The 19,418-nt window shown below is 34.0% G+C and overlaps 1 protein-coding gene and 1 pseudogene across 1 annotated transcript; one reads left to right on the top strand and one right to left on the bottom strand.

The window, feature by feature from the left end:
* Positions 1-3,599: 3,599 nt before the first annotated feature.
* LOC143636723 (uncharacterized) lies at positions 3,600-8,188 on the top strand. The gene is made up of 4 exons (XM_077104240.1): positions 3,600-4,434; positions 5,083-5,749; positions 6,023-7,719; positions 7,800-8,188. The coding sequence occupies exons 1-4, from the start codon at positions 3,600-3,602 to the stop codon at positions 8,126-8,128; spliced, it is 3,528 nt and encodes a 1,175-aa protein (XP_076960355.1). The 3' UTR covers positions 8,129-8,188.
* A 448-nt stretch (positions 8,189-8,636) lies between these two features.
* On the bottom strand, positions 8,637-17,462 carry LOC143636711 (protein NUCLEAR FUSION DEFECTIVE 4-like; annotated as a pseudogene).
* Between the last annotated feature and the right edge of the window lie 1,956 nt (positions 17,463-19,418).

Genomic DNA, 19,418 nt, shown 5'->3' on the forward strand with positions numbered 1-19,418 from the left:
TGGTCATTGCATCTTGGAAGATGATGAAGTAAATGATTTGAAACATTTCAAGAATTCAATCACAGATGACCTGACTAGTGCACTCCTGAACTGGGATGCTGAATCCACCCAGCGCTACGACTGGACTGGAATCCAATGCAATAATATCACCAAACGTGTCATTTCTATTTCAATTCCACAAGCACGCCTCAAAGGCCAAATCTCCCACTTTCTTGGTAACCTTTCCGGTCTTCGATTTCTAAATTTATCTTTTAATTCATTCACTGGCAACATTCCACTCCAGCTGGGATACTGCGCACAACTTTCCACACTAAGATTAAGAATGAGAATAAAATTATCGATACGTATCACCAACGCATGTCATTGTGAATTTGTCCTCTCTAATAAAACCACCACATCCACTCCTTATCAACCAAAATTGCATTGCACTTACGTTTACCATTTGGTTATGTGTGCTATTAAACAAATATTGTAAAAAGATTAGAAAATAGGAAAAGCCAAGGCTATTTTGTTGGTTGTGTTTTGATTATTTTATTATTATTTATGATAATATTATAATTTATAATTTGTCTCTTCCGTTGAATGCAAAAAAGAGAAGAATTTTATAGTATTATATAAATGATCACGTGTAAAATAATATTTGTCAATTTCTTTCCGATGCAAGTGGGCCCCACTTGAAGACATACAAAGATTTCCTTATCATCTTTATGCATTATCGGCTTTACATGTCGGCTTTTTCACGTTTGCTCCGTCATCAGAAGAGAAGCTTACCAGTACTATCTCGGTTCTTTACACACACTAATGTACTTTACTTTTTACATTAACGTAAGACAAACTTCAGTTATAACTCATATATGAGTTATTAATTGCAAGTTTCATTTCAAGATTGTAGCAGTTTCATATTTGTCTGTGAGCATTACTCTGTTTAAGCAAAATGGCACAGAGAGTATTTACTTTTACCAGTTTGACCTTAAACCAATTTATGAATTTAACTCTTTGTTTTTACCCTATTCCACTTCCTATATTTGTCTCAGAATAAGAAGATGATGGCCACATGAAGCATAAAGTGTGGTCATTAACTAACAATAGTCACATTTGTTATTTTGCTGTCACTATTAGCTTTTAGCCACACATCAAATATTATAAGTGGCTAACAAACAATGTTATATGGTCACATAAACCTTTAAGTGTGACCAAATTTATTAATTTTTAGCCACATATGAAACAATTAAAGTGTGACAATTAATTACTAATAATCACACGCTTTGTCTTAACTTTTAGCTACACATAAAACTTATAAGTGGCTAACAAACAATACTCTATGATAACATATACCCGTAAGTGTGGCCATATATATTAGCTTTAGCCACATATTAACAAATTACTGTAAACATAGATAATATTTGGCCACAGTTTATTAAATGTGGCTAATAAATATCACATTTTTTGTGAAAATGTGGCTAACGCTGCGTTTTTTGTCACACAATTTGAATAAGAGTGGCTAAAGGTTCTATCATGTGTGTTTTTTGTTACACGAATCTAATATATGTGGCTAAAGGTTCTAACATGTGTGTTTTTAGTTCTAACAGGTGCGTTTTTAGTCACACGAATAACAAATGTTTGACGAAAGCGACCTTTAGCCACACATTTAGACCGAGGTGTGGCAAACCGCCCAGAGCATGTGTGTGGCCAGAAGCCAATATTCACGTGGTGAATATCATCCTTAATTGATAGTTTAATTTGAAAAGTGGGTCCACCTAAAACCTAATTACAAATATAATCGGAGTAGATAGTTGGTTAAAAGACTTTGTCGGTCAAGACGGAATACCAAAAATCCTATCGGTCGAGACGATATTTAAACTTTTAAAACTTATAAGAAGAAACTTGAGAATATGAACTCCTTGGAACAAATTCAATCAAAATGCGTCTTGAAAGACAAAATTAAAAATGCTCAACTCTCAAGAAAAATATAATATGAACTGACCAGACAAGAAACATAAAAAAACCGTCTTGATAGATTGTTTTATAAAAAGTGATTTAAGTTTAAAATAAGGTCGGAAGCCACGAGAAGTTTAAAAATCTCGTCTGGTGTGTCAAATGCTTTCCACATGTCAGCTTTTCATTGGTTGAAAAATCTCGTCGTTTATTTTCCCAAAGCGTCGGCTCAGTACATATTTAATTGGTTAGTTTGGGAATGTGAACAAATTTAGGATCTTTATTTTTTTTCTCTCTCTTCTTTTGAGTTATTTTGGGAGTTTCTACTATATAAGAGCATTCACATCCCATCCCCCACCCCATCTCTATAATTACATTATAAAACACTATATTTCACTTTCCTGTTTAATTAAATAATATTTTTTATACTTTTATCATTACAGTTTTCTCTCTCCTCTACTTACAACCAATTCAATAAATATTAAAAAATAAATAGGGACAAACTTTGTTTCCTCAAATTTACAAAAAATCACTACATTTCTTTCTCCACTCTATAATTTACACTCACAATCATTCAAAACTCCATCCTATAATTTACTAATTCCCCTCACATAATTATGGGGGATGGGACGAGAATGCTCTAATATGTTATGATAGGTAGGTAAGTAGATAGATAGTAGATAATAAATTATTAATAATAGACGATCAAATATAATATTTAATTATGCGCATTATTACTAAATTACTGTAATTTCTTGGAAGGAAAATTCAAAAAATATATATATTCATATTCATACGCACGATGTGTCTATTTGTTTAGCATTCCCCGCTCGTCCTCAATCCTCATCTTTATAATTACACTATAAAACACCGTATTTCTCTTTTATGTTCAATTAAATAATATTTTATATATGTTTATCATTAAATTTTTCTCTCTCTACTACTCACAACCAATTCAACAAATATTAAAAATTAAATAGGGACTGACAAAGTACTACAATTTCTCTCCGCCCTATAGTTTACACTCACAACCACTAAAAACCCTCACCCTATAATTTACATATAACCTCTCCTCATATAAATTTAGGGAATGGGTTGAGAATGCTCTTATATGAGAGAAAAAGTGTGATTGTGCATGTGTACGTGAATTTATATACTTATGTGCATGTGTTCACCGTTATTTATAAATTATGGTAAAAAATATTTCTTGTAAAAACTAAAATGTGCTATAATTGTAGCTAATATATATATATATATATATACTGAAAACACACACATGCTTGTATGCAAAAATCATAGAATGTGTTTTTTTTTTAAATATAATGTAATTAAGTTGTAAAACATAGAATTTAATTACTGTATTTTGAATAGGATTGGGGTGTTGGAGTACGACCGCCATTTACTTGGAAGAAGACTTGTTTCACCCCATGAAATAAGCCACGTATGAGATGATGAGTCTTTGATTTGAATTTTTGACACATATTATATGATATGTTAAGTCTTTGATATGAACTTTTTACGTATATAATATGATATGATAAGTCTTTGATTTGAATTTTTGACACATATAATACATAATAAAACGAAAAAAAAATCTTATCTTCTGAATTCTGCAATATAAAAAACCAGCTTCGATATATGCTGGTCACCACTTCAATCAGTCAATGGCGTTCAAAAGTTTTATGCTTTTACCTTTCCTGGTGCTTGGTGCTAATTCCATCTGGGAAGATGATGAAGCAAATGCTTTGAAACAATTTAGAAATTCAATCACGGCCGACCCGACAAGTGCACTTCTCAGTTGGAATGTCGATTTCACCCACCATTGCAACTGGACGGGAATCCGATGCCATAATATCACCAAACGTGTTGTTTCTATTTCCGTTCAACAAGCACGGCTTAAAGGCCAAATCTCTCCCTTCCTTGGAAACCTTTCCAGCCTCCGTGTTCTTGATTTATCTTATAATTCATTCACTGGCAACATTCCATTCCAGTTGGGATACTGCACACAGCTTACCTCACTTGCTCTGTACGCCAATTCCCTCTCTGGCCCGATACCATCCGAACTTGGGAGACTTCGGATGCTGCAGATGCTAGACGTGGGAAACAACTCCATCACTGGAATCATTCCGGATAGCTTGTGCAACTGCACTTCTTTGCAACAACTTAAACTTGATTCCAACAATCTCAATGGTATCGTTCCAGACAGAATTGGTGACTTGGCAAATCTTCAAGTACTCTGGGCTTTTGATAACCTTTTAGAAGGTTCAATTCCAACTTCGATTGGTCATTTGAAAGACGTACAAAATATTGGCTTGAGCCAAAACCAACTTTCGGGAATCATTCCTAGGGAGATTGGAAATTTGTCAAGGTTACAAGTCCTTCACTTGTGGCAAAACAGGTTCTCTGGCCCGATTCCATCGGAACTGGGAAAACTTCACAATCTGCAGAAACTAGACCTGGGAATCAATTTCATTACTGGAATCATTCCGGAGGGGTTATGTAACTGCACTTCTTTGCAGCAACTCAGACTTAATTCCAACTTAATTAGCGATACCATTCCAGACAAAATCGGTGACTTGGTTAATATTCAGGTACTTTGGGCTTTTAATAACCTTTTAGAGGGTTCAATTCCAACTACGATTGGCCGTTTTAAAGAGCTACAAAATCTTGACTTTAGCGAGAACCAACTTATTGGTATCATTCCAAGAGAGATTGGAAACTTGTCCAGTTTGCAAATTTTGTACTTGTGGCAAAACTCCATCACGGGAACTATTCCGGACAGCTTGTGCAACCGCACTTCTTTGAAACAACTTAAACTTAATTCTAACAAACTCAACGGTATAGTTCCAAACAGAATTGGTGACTTAGCAAATCTTCAGGTTCTCTGGGTTTTTAATAACCTTTTAGAAGGTTCAATTCCGACTTCGATTGGTCATTTGAAAGAAGTACAAAATATTGACTTGAGCCAAAACCAACTTTCGGGAATCATTCCTAGGGAGATTGGAAATTTGTCCAGGCTCCAAGTTCTTCACATGTGGAAAAACACACTCTCTGGCCCGATACCATCTGAACTGGGAAAACTCCACAATCTGCAGAAACTAGACCTGGCAATAAATTTCATTACTGGAATCATGCCGGATAGCTTAGGCAGCTGCACTTCTTTACTGCAACTTAGACTTTTTTCCAATAACCTTAGCGGTACCATTCCAGACAGAATCGGTGACTTGGTCAATCTTAAGGTACTTTGGTCTTTTAATAACCTTTTAGAGGGTTCAATTCCAACTACGATTGGCCATTTGAAAGAGCTACAAAATCTTGACTTCAGCCAAAACCAACTTATAGGTATCATTCCTAGAGAGATTGGAAATTTGTTCAGGTTAGAAGCTCTTTACTTGTGGCAAAACACACTCTCTGGCCCGATTCCATCTGAATTGGGTAAACTCCAGAATTTGCAGACACTAGACCTGGGAATCAATTTCATTACTGGAATCATTCCGGATAGCTTATGCAACTGCACTTCTTTGCATCAGCTTAGACTCAACTCCAACAAAATTAACGGTTCAATTCCAACTTCGATTGGTCAATTGAAAGAGCTACAAGATCTTGACTTGAGTCAAAACCAAATTTCTGGTATGATTCCAAGAGAGATTGGGAATTTGTCCAGTTTACAAGTTCTTTATTTGTTGAAAAATTCACTTTCCGGTGAAATCCCTCTATCAATAACCAGGTTAGTCGATTTAAATAGATTGAAAATTAGCTTCAACTTTCTCACGGGATCAATTCCTTCAAGCATTGGGTCTCTTTACAAATTAATGTATTTGTTACTTTCTGGTAATCTTCTCGAGGGGCCTATTCCAATTAGCATCACAAATTGTACAAAGATCCGTATGTTAGAGTTGGCTAAAAATAGGATTGTGGGAGAAATTCCTCATGTTTTAGGAAAGTTGCCAAATCTTTTAATTCTTAATATTGGCCGCAACAAATTGTCTGGAAAGATCCCTGATGATCTCTTCAATTGTTCAAGTCTTGAGCAATTGTATATATATCTAAACAATCTTACTGGGGTGTTGAAACCAGGAATTGGAAGACTTTCTAATCTCAAAATGCTGCAAATTTATGATAATTCCTTTTTCGGGCCAATCCCACGAGAAATTGGAAACTTGACTAATTTGATAACGTTATATCTTGGACAAAACCAATTTTCAAGCTCCATTCCTGTAGAAATCTCAAAAATTTCCTCTCTTCAAAGCCTGTATATTGCTTATACAAATTTAGAAGGCCGGGTTCCTGATCAAATCTTCGAGCTTAAACAGTTGACTCAACTCTCTCTGATGAACAATAAGTTTGAAGGTCCAGTTTTGAATTCAATTTCAAAGCTTGAGATGCTCTCTAAGCTGGATCTCAGTGGAAACTTGTTTAATGGGTCAATTGGGGACAGTATGACAAAATTGAACCGACTGATTTGGATAGACCTCTCACACAACTTTCTCACTGGATCAATTCCTGGGCCGGTGATTGCAAGCATGAAGAATACGCAGATATATCTAAATTTCTCAAACAATTTCCTTACAGGAAACATCCCAAGTGAATTTGGAATGATGGAGATGGTGCAAGCCGTTGATATCTCAAACAATAATCTATCAGGAGGTATTCCTGTAGCAATTCAGAACTGCAGAAACTTGCAAAGTCTTGATTTGTCAGGAAACCAGCTTTCCGGTACCGTCTCTGATGAAATTTTCCCTACTCTTAAGGTTCTTTCCTTCATAAATTTATCAAGAAATCAGTTGGAAGGAGAGATTCCAGAAAGCATGTCAAATCTGACACTTCTTACTTCAGTTGATCTTTCCCAAAACAAATTCAATGGCACGATTCCTAAAAATTTTGGATATAATTTGGCATTAAAACACCTTAATCTCTCGTTTAATCACCTCAAGGGGCGTGTTCCTGATACTGAACTTTTCAAAAACTCTAGCGCCGTTGGATTACTTGGAAATCCATCTCTATGTTTTACCAATGACACCAACTCATGTGTTTTCTCATCCCAAACAAATCATTCACATCATATATCCAGAAAAGTCATTATTCTTTCAATATTCGGATGTCTAGCTTTGCTTCTTGTACTAATTTTGGGGGTTGTATGTTATCGACGTGTTAAAAAATCTAAAGATCCAGAGCCAGAATTCACCCAAGGGTTCACCTTAAAAAGATTCGATAGACAAGAACTTGAAGATGCTACCGACGGATTCATTGAAAGTAACATTCTTGGTATAAGCAGTTTAAGCACAGTGTACAAGGGTAGACTAACAGATGGAAGGATGATAGCGGTAAAAAATCTGAATTTCAGAGACTTTTCAACAGAATCCGATAAGAGCTTCTACAAAGAAATGAGCACGTTAGCAAAATTGAGGCATAGAAATCTAGTGAAAGTGGTTGGTTATGCATGGGAGAGTAGAAAGTTAAAGGCTGTGGTTCTTGAATACATGGAAAATGGTAATCTGGATAAGGTTATACATGATTCTGGGATTGATCGATCAAGATGGAATCTTTCTGAGAGAGTTGGTCTTTTGGTTTCAGTTTCTAGAGGACTCGTTTATTTACATTCAGGATATGATTTCCCCATAGTTCATTGTGATTTAAAGCCTTCTAACATTCTTCTCGATGAAAATTGGGATGCTCATGTTAGCGATTTTGGGACCGCTCGGATTCTAGGAGTGATTCAGCCGGATGGAAGGAGTGTTTCTTCTACATCCGCATTTCAAGGGACCATTGGTTACTTGGCGCCAGGTAATATATGCATCCCCAACTCTCTTTTTAGATAGCATTTGACCTAAAAAGTCACACTAATTCATTTTTTTCTCCACCAGAGTTTGCATATATGCGAAAAGTGACAACAAAAGTGGATGTATTTAGCTTTGGAGTGATAATTTTGGAGTTTATGACCGGAAGAAGACCAACAGGACTCACCGAAGACGAGGGAACTTTGCCACAGTTGATAGAACAAGCACTTTCAAATGAAACCAGTGAGCTGATTGAAATTGTCGATCCTGTACTGGCTTCCGATTTCCCCACAAAACACGGTGTTATAGAACAGATTCTTCAGTTGGCATTATCTTGCACTCAAGCGGATCCAGATGATCGACCAGACATGAACGAAGTCTTATCTTCACTCACAAAGATCAGCAAGAAAGTGTAGTTATAACTCGTATTTGAGTGATTAATAACAAGTTTCACTTCAAGATTGTAGCAGTTTCATATTTGTCCGTGAGCATTACTTCTATTAAAGCAAAATATCATAGGGAGTACTTACTTTGACCATTTTGCCCTTAAACCATTTTAATACTTTGATTCTAAAAAAATCATTTCAACCCAAGTCTATTCTATGAATCGCATTCGCATTCGTTAAAATTATTTGTTTCATTTCATCAGACAATATATAAAACTCTTGTTTTCACACACAGGTTCCTCATAAGGCTACCTTAGTCATTACTCATTAGTAAATTCACAGTTTGACTTTCTTTAGTCAAAATGACCAGAAGATGCATACATTAACCAACACTACAAATATGTTACAAATTTATAACTCAAAACCTATGAATTCATACACTTCTGCTCTCCTGAACTGCATCATTCAAAGATCACTAATCTCTATGTCTATCTTGTTCTTCGCATTTCATGGTAAGTATCCAACTTATTTATCAAAACTCTAGAACTCGTCACTGATTAAAGTCTCTTTACTTCTTCTCTCCTTATAATATCTTTCATAAGCTGGTTCCGTTCTTAAAGAAAGCAGAAAACTTGAAACCAAACCCAACAAAGAAACGCATCCCCACAATATAAACGTCTGGTAATAACATTTTCGACCGATACACACCGTTGATCCTTCATCTTCTGAGCTCCTGATGTGGTCATCATAAACCAAAGATGCAGTAACACCATATATCAGTGATCCCAACGGGATGTTGGTTATAAGAATATTATGATTAATCCTCGAGCTCTCTGAGCCAAAAAGCTCGGAAGTGATCATAACAGCTGTCGACACTAAGAACCCGGAGCAGACTCCTATCAAACCGGTAGCCACACGTAAAACAGTCAACCTGTCAGATAATATTAGCAGGACAAAAGAAAAAGGCATCGGCACGAGGGCAAGTGATAGCCTCCCGGCCCGAGTTCTATACATTCCTGTATAAGGCTGGTGGTAAAAGCAGGCAACCAAATCTGCAGCACCCGTAAGAAGACACCCAAAAAACGAGCATGTAGAATAAGTCGTAACAAGTGGTTTGGTCATGGAAATGTATCCAAGCGACTGCACAACCTGCCCTAAATTGTTACTGTAAACGAGCCCGATAGTACCCCCACAAAAATACGCGATATAATAAAGCCAAAAATCACACCGAGATTTGTAGCACTATGCTCCTCACCAAGCACCGTTAACTGATCCTGTTCGATTATTTCATTAAAACCGCAACCACCACGTGAACTTGTGTCAACCACAGGAGTAATACATTCTTCATGGAATTCTTCATGATGTTCAAATTCAACCAAATTGTAACCCGGGCCTTTAGCGGGCTGTTGTTTAAAATAGTGAGCCCGCTGCACTTTCTTTATATACAAGATAAATGATGCTTGGGGAGATGAATGGAAGGATTATCAACAAGAATATCCGTGCGCCGCCACCACCGGGTGTCGTTTGTGTTGTCACCTAGCGAAGTTTGTTATGTGGTGTCTCAACCGGTTATTCATTAACCGAGTTAAAATTAAATATTGTCGGTATTTAATTTGGTTGATTTGTTTTTTACTCATATTGTTTGTAACCGGATCCTATATGATTCCATAAAGTGATGATTACTCATTTATTTATTTTGCTGCATTCATAATAATTTTAATCAGATTAATAATTATGAAACTTTTATTAAAACCGGGTTTAATCGTTAAACTGTTGACTGATCACCATTGGAACCCAACAAAATGAGTATACCCAAAGTATGAAGACTGAAGCACAATTTAAAATTTAATCCTTAAAAGTCAAAATATATATTTTTAGCCTTTAGACAGTTGTCTTTTAATCAATGTTGTAAAAGTAGGTTTCAAAGGCCGAGTACTCTCCGAATACTCGCTACAAGGTATGTCTCCGAGACAAGTTTATTTAATTCCGCCTAGTTACTAAAAATTGATTAAAAGTGGTAAATTTCAGTCAGAATCGCATCTAGTCGGTTAACTTGGGCCGATTTTGGCTTAAAAAAATAAAACATAACTCGGATTTCTTTAATATAAAAGAATAAATATCATTTTTTTTACTTAATAACTAACCATTTTTAAAATAATTTATTATTTAAAAATGTATTTCTCTTATTTATATTAATCATTACCTATTTTGTTATAAATATTAGTAAATTTATGATATTTATCATGTTCGAGTATTATCCGAGTACTCCGAGTACACCCAACTCCCCAGTTGGCCGCCTAGGGTCCGCCTAGCAACTTTTGCAACCTTGCTTTTAATATCTACATGTTAATTCCATTTTCTTTGTTTTGTACTTTGGGTCCTACGAACTTACTTGGGTTTTCTAGTTTCGGTAATTTTATGGCTTTTCTAAAAAATGTAGGGTGTGTTATTATCTTTATAAAATAATAAAATTTAATATATTATTATTTTATTTAAAAAAAATAAAAAGTTCATTATTTTAAATATAAAACAAATGTCAGTTTTTGTTTTACTTAAAACTATATATTTGGCTCATGACCTAGGTGACTAGGTCCGGTCATTCAAACAACCGATTCGTTACTTTTATTTTCTTTTTTATTTTGTTTATTTCAATGAAACCAATATTAGTTTGACGAATGATATGTCACTAAGATCATGTGTAGTCAATATGCTTTACCCTTGGATAATTTGTGTTATGTGACGCTCAGTCAGAATATTAGTTTTTTGGGAAAAGAGTGGTAGTCAAAATGCCCACTTTTGTGCATTAAATAATTAAATATTAAATTAAAAAAACTACAGTAAGATAAAAAAAATACATTAAATTTAAAAGTAAAAATTACAGTAATAATAAATAGACTAAATGTTGTATTTTTCAAAAGTTTTATTTTGTTGAATTGCTTTTGGAGATTGAAATCAAATGTTGACTTTTGTTAGCTTATGGGTGACCATAGTTTGCATAAAATGACTGGTGCATGGAGTCATTGTACCTTGAAAACCAAGTAAATAGTAAATTTAAAATCGTATCGCAGTTACGAGGGACTTGAGTTCTTTCACTTGCAGATAGATGAATGATTCGGGCCTTTATATTATATTCCTTTGTGTTTTATTTCCAGTTTGTTTTTTATATTTGTTAGCATATGATTACCGCAATAATTTCATTCGGACATTTATCAAACAGCTAGAGTGCTAATGGAATCAATCAATAATAAATTTTAATATTATATATATATAGGGGTGAGATCGAGAGAGAACTCCTTTTAAAGAGATAACTAGAGAAGTAAAGAATTATTTTTAATTATTTTAAAAAAAATTATTTTGTGATTTTTTTTCCTTCCTCATTCTACTAAGATGAAATTGACCCTAAAAAAAAAAAAAACTTGTCGGTGTAGTACTGTAGTGCATATGTGCACTAATGCCTATTGAATATATACAATAGTGTTTTATTGCATATAATACAATACAATTGCATTATCCAATACACACTATTGAATATATGCAAATACGACACTAATAATTGTATGCAAAACACATTATCGCATATATGTAATACAACACTAATGCACATATGCACTATATCGATTTTTTAATTTTTGTATATAATATAACACTATTGCAAATAAACAATACAAACAACTATCCATATGCTATTCAACACTATTTCAAATATCAAAATGCACACTATTGCACATATGCATTATAAAAAAAGTCGGTGTATTGCATATATGCATTACTCGTTAATTTTTTTATTTTTTTTTATTTTTATTTTTTTGTGGTGAAGAATAACAACATACAAGAAGGATGAAAGGAAAAAAATTTAAAAAATATTTTTTTTAATTAAATTAAAAATACTTCATTATTAGTTCTCTAGTTCTCTCCATATTATGGAGTTCTCTCATGATCCTCTCCCTATATATATATAGGGGGTGGTTAAGGAGAATTATGAAATAACTGCGAGAAATGAATGTGAGTCACTAGTGTAGTTTTAGGTTTTAAATGCTTAAATAAAGAAAGTATAAACGTATTCTCTTTCTTCGATTAATATAACTAATAAACCATAATAGTTATATATTTAATTAATAAAACTAATCAAATTATTATAATTGAAAAATAATAAGAACTCATTTATTTTATAACTTATTTTTTGTCTCTTGAATTTTTATTCTACACAAATACAACTTATTCATACATTATAATTTCTTTCTACTAAAATCAAATTTCTTCCAACTCAATATATTAATATCCATCAACACGTACTTACATTGTGATGAATAATACAAAAACTATTTTACACGTGTTTGCATTAAATATCAACAAAAAAACATGCAACATACACAAAAACATATAACCTACACTTGTTCTAAGAATAAGAAAGCATATAACCTACACACGAAAAACATATAACCTACACCCAAAATTCATCATCAATAAAATAAACATGCACACGAAAACATATAACCTACACATGAAAAACATATAACCTACACACGGAAATTTTATCTTACACGAATACAATTTATCCACACATTAAAATTTCTTTTTATTCAAAACCAATTTCTTCCCACTCAACATATCAATATCCATCAACACGTAGTTACATTGTGGTGAATAATACAAAAAACTATATTACACACGTTTGAATTAAATGTCAATAAAAATATACAACCTACACAAAAACATATAACCTACACCTGTTCTAACAATAAGAAATGTCACACCACAACCTAAGACGGAAATGTCGGGGCGTGAGCCGATTGCTCACAGCTCTCAAGGTACTATTATGCAATATTTAAAAGTGACAAAAACTATTTAATTCGATTAAATGATTCAAATAATTCAAGTACAAAGTACAAAATCCATAATCATACAACAATACAATTTATATCACAAATGATCTTGATTAAAAGTTTTATAACTTAAATTCTTCACCAAATCTTTGCAACTAGTTCAAACAATAACCTGCATATGCGTATAAAATAGAATGGTTTGTCAACAACACATGTTGAGTGAGTAAAACACCAGTTTAATACACAAAAATAATATATAATAAATAAATAAAGATGCAAACTGTTCATGTAAGAATAAACAGTTTAACCATAACACATAAACAAACAATCAACCATAAAGAAAGAGCTCAACTAATTCCATATAAATGGACATTGGTTACCAAGGAAGGATTAAACCGTTGCCATAAAATGGACATCGGTTGCCTAAATATTTGTATGATCGTACTCAAATGAGGAACTTAGCAAAATGCGTTCAAATAAAGCAAGTAAGCAAATAACAAGTTAGGCATAAACTGATATACACACAAAGATTAAATAGTTGCGGTTTTGAATACTAGATATTATACAAATAATTTAAATACGCATATGTCCCTAAAAGGTTTTAAAATAAGTAAAAATGAGAGTGATTACTCACCTCGATGATTAAGCGAGTAAACCGAGAGAATGATTAAACGAGTAAAGTTCACGCGATGAGTGATATGAACCAAACAGACCTGAGATTTATACATAAGAAAATAGAGTAAAAACCGAGTACATAGCGGTTGGAATCAATCCAAATGGATGTATGGAACTCCGGTTATGAGATTTTCAGCAAATAAGCGAGCTGGTACTTACCAGAATCAGAACAGCTAGTTGGGAGTCGGATTTTTGTTAGTACACTCAAAATTTCAAAACAAATAAAAAAGTCTTCTGGCCCGAAAGCTAATTTTGACCAGAAGATAGAGAAATCAAATAGTCAATCTTGTTGACTATTTTGCCCTTAAACGGGTCGGAGTCCAATTGACACGGTAAATCCCCTCAATCTCATAAATTGATTAAGGTCTTTTGTAAAGGAGATAAAAACCTACAATAGTAAAGAAGAAAACTTACCCAAACGAGGATTGGAACTAGGAGAAATTGTGGTCTACGAGGTCTTGAAGCTTGAAAGTCAACAACAGCTTGAAAAACTTGATTAATCTTGAAGAAACCGACAAAGGAGAAGGGAACCTCCGTGGGATATGGAGAGGATGGCTGGACTTCAGTAGTTTTTAGGGTTTATAGGTGTGTTTTAATTTAATATTGAGTATTATAATGCATTTTTGAAGGAATCCACTCGATTAGGAAACAATATTAATGAGAAAATTGGGTATAATAACTAATAAAATTTGGCTTGGACAACAAGAAAACGGATTGGCCTGATTTGAAACATTAATTTAGATATCTTGGAGTTTACGTTTCGCTAATTTAGTCTAAAATATGCAAAACTAGTCCCTGTACTTCTATAAATGCGAATTTTAGCCGTTTTAAGCGATTTAAAGGTTTTTAAGCATAGTTTAACGAGTTTGAAAGTTATATGAATATAAAATAAGTCTAACAAATTTAAATTCGAATAAATATAAGATTTTAATAATTTGAAAGATCCGAAATATATTCCCGAGTCGGGTAAACGAATACGAATTCAAATACGAAAACCCGAGTTGTTACAAGAAAACATATAACCTACATACGAAAACATATAACCTACGCACGTGTAGGATATGTGTATCTTTATGTAGTTTATATAATTGTTGATGTCGTTGTATGATTTTTATATGTTGTACGTTTTTGTTACTCAAAATAAGTGTAGGTTATATAATTTTGTGTAGGTTGTATATTTATTATTAGTACCTAATAGACACATTTGTATGATATTTTTTTATTAATATTTATGACAATAATTTTTATAGACATATCAACTGAAAAAAAAATATATTATGTTTTGATATTTATAAAAAAAACACGTTGATATATGCTAATAAATTGAGTGGAAAAAAATTATTTTTTTAATATAAAGAAATAGTATTATATTATTAAATTATATTTTTGTTGAAAAAAATGAAGATGGTGTAACAAAAAATAATACTAAATTAGTGATTTATCTTTTTTATTATTATAGTTAAATTAGTTAGATATATTAATTAGAGAAAGATCTATTATGGTTATATTAGTTGTATTAATTAAAGATACAGAGTGCATTTATTGTTGCATTTACATCTTTTTTATTTATTCTTAAATATTAAAAACTAAAATAAAATTAGTGGCTCATATTCATTTCTTGCATTTCTCGCACTAATTTCATTTCTCTCATGAACTTAATTACATATATATATCTCAATCAATTAGACATGTCGATTCGATAATATAATAGACTTGATCTAGTAAATATTTTTAATTATTTGGAGACGCGGGAGTGCATGCTCGTTTAAGTTCAATAGTATTTTGTGTTTTCGGGTTAAGTGTTTAACGAGGCCTTATATTGGTTTGTTACTTCTTGGGCTATTTAAATTAAATGGTCGAGCTTATTAAACTAGGCTTTAGATGAAGGTATACTTGGGCTTGGGCCTGGGCTTGGACTTGGTCCAACCGGTTCATAAAAATCAATCTGTACATGAAGATTGAAGAATCCGATTACTTCTAAGTTCTAACCAGCTAGAACTTCACTCAATTATAAAAAATATAGATATATTATTATAGATTATAATTAGAGTAAACTGCGTTTTTCATTCTTGTGGTTGTCCAAATATACGGTTTTAGTCTAGTAATTTTAAATTTATGATTTTCGTCCATATGGTTTCAATTTACTTGCAATTAAACTCGCATTCGCTAACCCCGCTAAGTTTGATCGTTAAACCCATCAGCGTGCCCCTCACGTGAGGGGTAGTTTTGTCTTTTTCCTCCCAAAATAAACCCCAATTCTATTTCGCAAGCCCCCCTCACATGAGGGGGTTGGGTTGTATTTGGGGAGAAAAACGACAAAATTGCCTCTCACGTGAGGGGCACGTTGATAGGTTTAACAACCAAATTTAACATGGTTAGTGAATTCGGGTTTAATTGTAAGTAAAATGAAACCACAGGGACGAAAATCGTAAATTTAAAACTATTGGACTAAACCATAAAGTTGGACAAACCACAGTAACGAAAACCGCAGTTTATCCTAATAATTAAAAAGCTTTTACAAGTGATATCAGTGAGTGACAATCGTTACTCTATTATGGATTGATATGAACAAAAGTAACACCTCAAGAAGTTAAGAATTTAATAGTAAAGTAAAATCATTTAAATTAACTCATATTATGTAATGGATCTAAACTTAAAAAACGGATCACTACCATACAGATGACTTGCCTTTAAATACGTTATCACACGCACATGTTGTACCTGCTCATCGTTGTCGACACCGCAATCTCTGTTATGTTGCCAATGTCGATGCCACCCCACCGATGTTGCCACCTCCACAGTACCGCATGCTACCTCCACCGTTTCGAACACCACCACCGCCCACTGCAGCCCCTCAACCACCGCAACACTACAAGAAATTTGTTTTTAGCGGCAAATCCTTTAGCGGTGACACTACAAGAAACAGATCACTACTATACATATGACTTGCCTTTAAATACTAATTTTGTGAACCCTGGTATCTGTGAGGACAAAACTGTGAGCCTGGTAACTTAACCAAACTTGAATCTTTATTCGACGTAATAACATATAATGCTTGATCAGTGATTAATGACTAATTAATGATGCTATTTTGGAGCATGTAATTATGGAGATGACTGGAGGTGTGCAGACTGTTGCTTTGAGTGTCTTGGTATGAAATTGATAGTTTATTTCAGACTCGAGATTTATGGCACAATTCACAAATTATGGATTCAAAAAAGGCATCAAATAAAGGCAATGAAGATGATACGGATGAAGGGAGCGAGTTATGAAATGAACAGGCTAGATTAATGTTTTAATTGTTTATTTTATGTATAACATGAGCAAAATATTTGAACTAGTTGACGTTTATGTACTTATTATGTTTATATATATATTTCCAATGGTTGCAATATGCATTTTGGAGAATCTGCTTGTTTGTTTTTGGCTGTGAAAATCTGGAAATGGCAAAAACATAAGTTAAAAAATAAAAAATGCATTAGTGACAACAAGTCGTCGCTAAAAGTCTGCCGCAACTCAAATCCGGCTAACCGGATTTTGGTGACTCCTTTTATGGCGATTTATTAGTGACGACATAGAGCATTAGTGACGGTAGACCTTCAGCGGCGACTTTGGAAGCGGCAACAGCCAGTCAATAGCGGCGCGAACTAGCGGCGACCCTTTAGCGACGACGTTTCAACGCTAAAACTTTTAGCGGCGGCTTTTAGCACCATAGCGACGACTTTGTGTCGCCATAAGTGAAAGTTCTTGTAGTGCGAGCTCTTTTGGTTCATATCCGTTTCGGCCCGATGTAAATTGACTTCTCTTTGGTCCCCATGCCCGCGTTTCCCATGCACAAGAATCATAATCTGCTTCTGTGTCATCATGTTTCCTAGTCTTCTTAATTTGTTAATTTAAAGTAACTTAGATACTTATGTTTATTGGTTTGTTTGGAGTATGAACCACAACATTCTTCTCGTTTTAACCCAAACTCATCTAGCTCTGTACTCGTTACATAACATCATCTGTTGTTCCAAAAAAAAAAAAAAAACATGCCACCACCCGTCTCGCCAGTTTTGTCTGTTTTTTCAAAGCATCTCCCAGTTAAAGAATAAATAATATTAAACTACTAAATATAATATTTTTTATGCATTAATATTAGTAAATCACTGTTATGTAATCCTATCCTTGAAAGGGAAATCCAAAGAAAAATATATTGATATAACGCGTACGTTCAACACTCTTACTTGTACACTAATATAAGACAAAAAGTGATTGTGCATATATACTAAAAAAAACACATACTTGTATGCGTATAATGTTTATTTATTTTTTTATTTATAACCTAACTAAGCTGTTAAGCTGTAAAATATAAAACTTATTGTATTATGAAAGGGACGTCAAAGAACTTAGGGAAGCCGTGTGCTTGGGGGAAGTAGAGTATGACCACCATGTACCTGGAAGAGACTTCTTCCTCCAAAATACTTAAAACAAAGCCACATATCATATGATAACTGATAAGCATTTGATTTGACACATGAAGAAAAATCTTTTCTCTAAATTCCACAATATAAAAAAACCAGCTTCGATGTATGCCCATCATTACTTCAATGGCATTCAAAATCTTTATCCTTTTAGCTCTCCTGGTGGTCGGTGTGCAATCAACCTTGGAAGGTGATGAAGCAAATGCTTTGAAACATTTTAAGAATTCAATCTCAGACGACCCGACTGGTGCACTCCTGAACTGGAATGCTGAATCCACCCACCACTGCAACTGGACTGGAATTCAATGCCATAATATCACCAAACGTGTCGTTTCTATTTCAGTTACACAAGCACACCTCAGAGGCCAAATCTCTCCCTTTCTTGGTAACCTTTCCTGTCTTCAGCTTCTAAATTTATCTTTTAATTCGTTCACCGGCAACATACCACTCTAGTTGGGATACTGCACACAGCTTGCCACACTTGATCTTCACAGCAATTCCATCTCTAGCGTGATTCCATCCGAATTGGGGAGACTCAAGAATCTGCAAACACTAGCCTTGGGAAACAATTCCATCACTGGAATCATCCCAAATAGCTTGTGTAATTGCACTTCTTTGCTACAACTCAGTGTTCATTCCAACAAACTCAATGGTACAATTCCAGACAGAATTGGTGATTTGCGCAATCTTCGTAAACTTCAGGCTAATAATAACCTTATAGAAGGGTCAATTCCGACTTCCATTGGTAAACTGAAAGAGCTACAAGGTCTTGATTTGAGCCAAAACCAAATTTCTGGTATAATTCCTAGAGAGATTGAGAATTTGTCCAGGTTACATTTTCTTTACTTGTGGCAAAATTCCCTCTCTGGCCTAATTCCAACTTCCATGGGAAATTTGAAAGAGCTAACAAATCTTATATTGAGCCAAAACAAACTTTCTGGCATCATTCCTAGAGAGATTGGGAATTTGTCCAGGTTACAAGATCTTTACTTGTTGCAAAATTTCCTCTTTGGCCCGATTCCAACTTCCATGGGAAATTTGAAAGAGCTACAAGATCTTAGATTTAGCCAAAACCAACTTTCTGGTATCATTCCTAGAGTGATTGGGAATTTGTCTAGGTTACAAATTCTTTCCTTGTGGCAAAATTCCCTCTCTGGCCCTATTCCAACTTCCATGGGAAATTTGAAAGAGCTAACAAATCTTATATTGAGCCAAAACAAAGTTTCTGGTATCATTCCCAGAGAGATTGAGAATTTGTCCAGGTTACAAATTCTTTCCTTGTGGCAAAATTCCCTCTATGGCCAGATTCCAACTTCCATTGGAAATTTGAAAGAGCTAACAAATCTTGAATTGAACCAA

This window comes from Bidens hawaiensis, unplaced genomic scaffold (assembly GCF_021521415.1).
Source record: "Bidens hawaiensis isolate Kalapana, Puna unplaced genomic scaffold, B.hawaiensis_p1.1 tig00008041_1, whole genome shotgun sequence".
Taxonomy (NCBI): domain Eukaryota; kingdom Viridiplantae; phylum Streptophyta; class Magnoliopsida; order Asterales; family Asteraceae; genus Bidens; species Bidens hawaiensis.

Bases quoted from the DNA above. Each gene is read 5' to 3' on its own strand.
- LOC143636723 (XM_077104240.1), top strand. From the start codon at position 3,600: ATGGCGTTCAAAAGTTTTATGCTTTTACCTTTCCTGGTGCTTGGTGCT. The intron at 5,750-6,022 runs GTATTTGTTACT...AGGAATTGGAAG, and splicing joins GGGTCTCTTTACAAATTAAT to ACTTTCTAATCTCAAAATGC. The intron at 7,720-7,799 runs GTAATATATGCA...TTTCTCCACCAG, and splicing joins CATTGGTTACTTGGCGCCAG to AGTTTGCATATATGCGAAAA.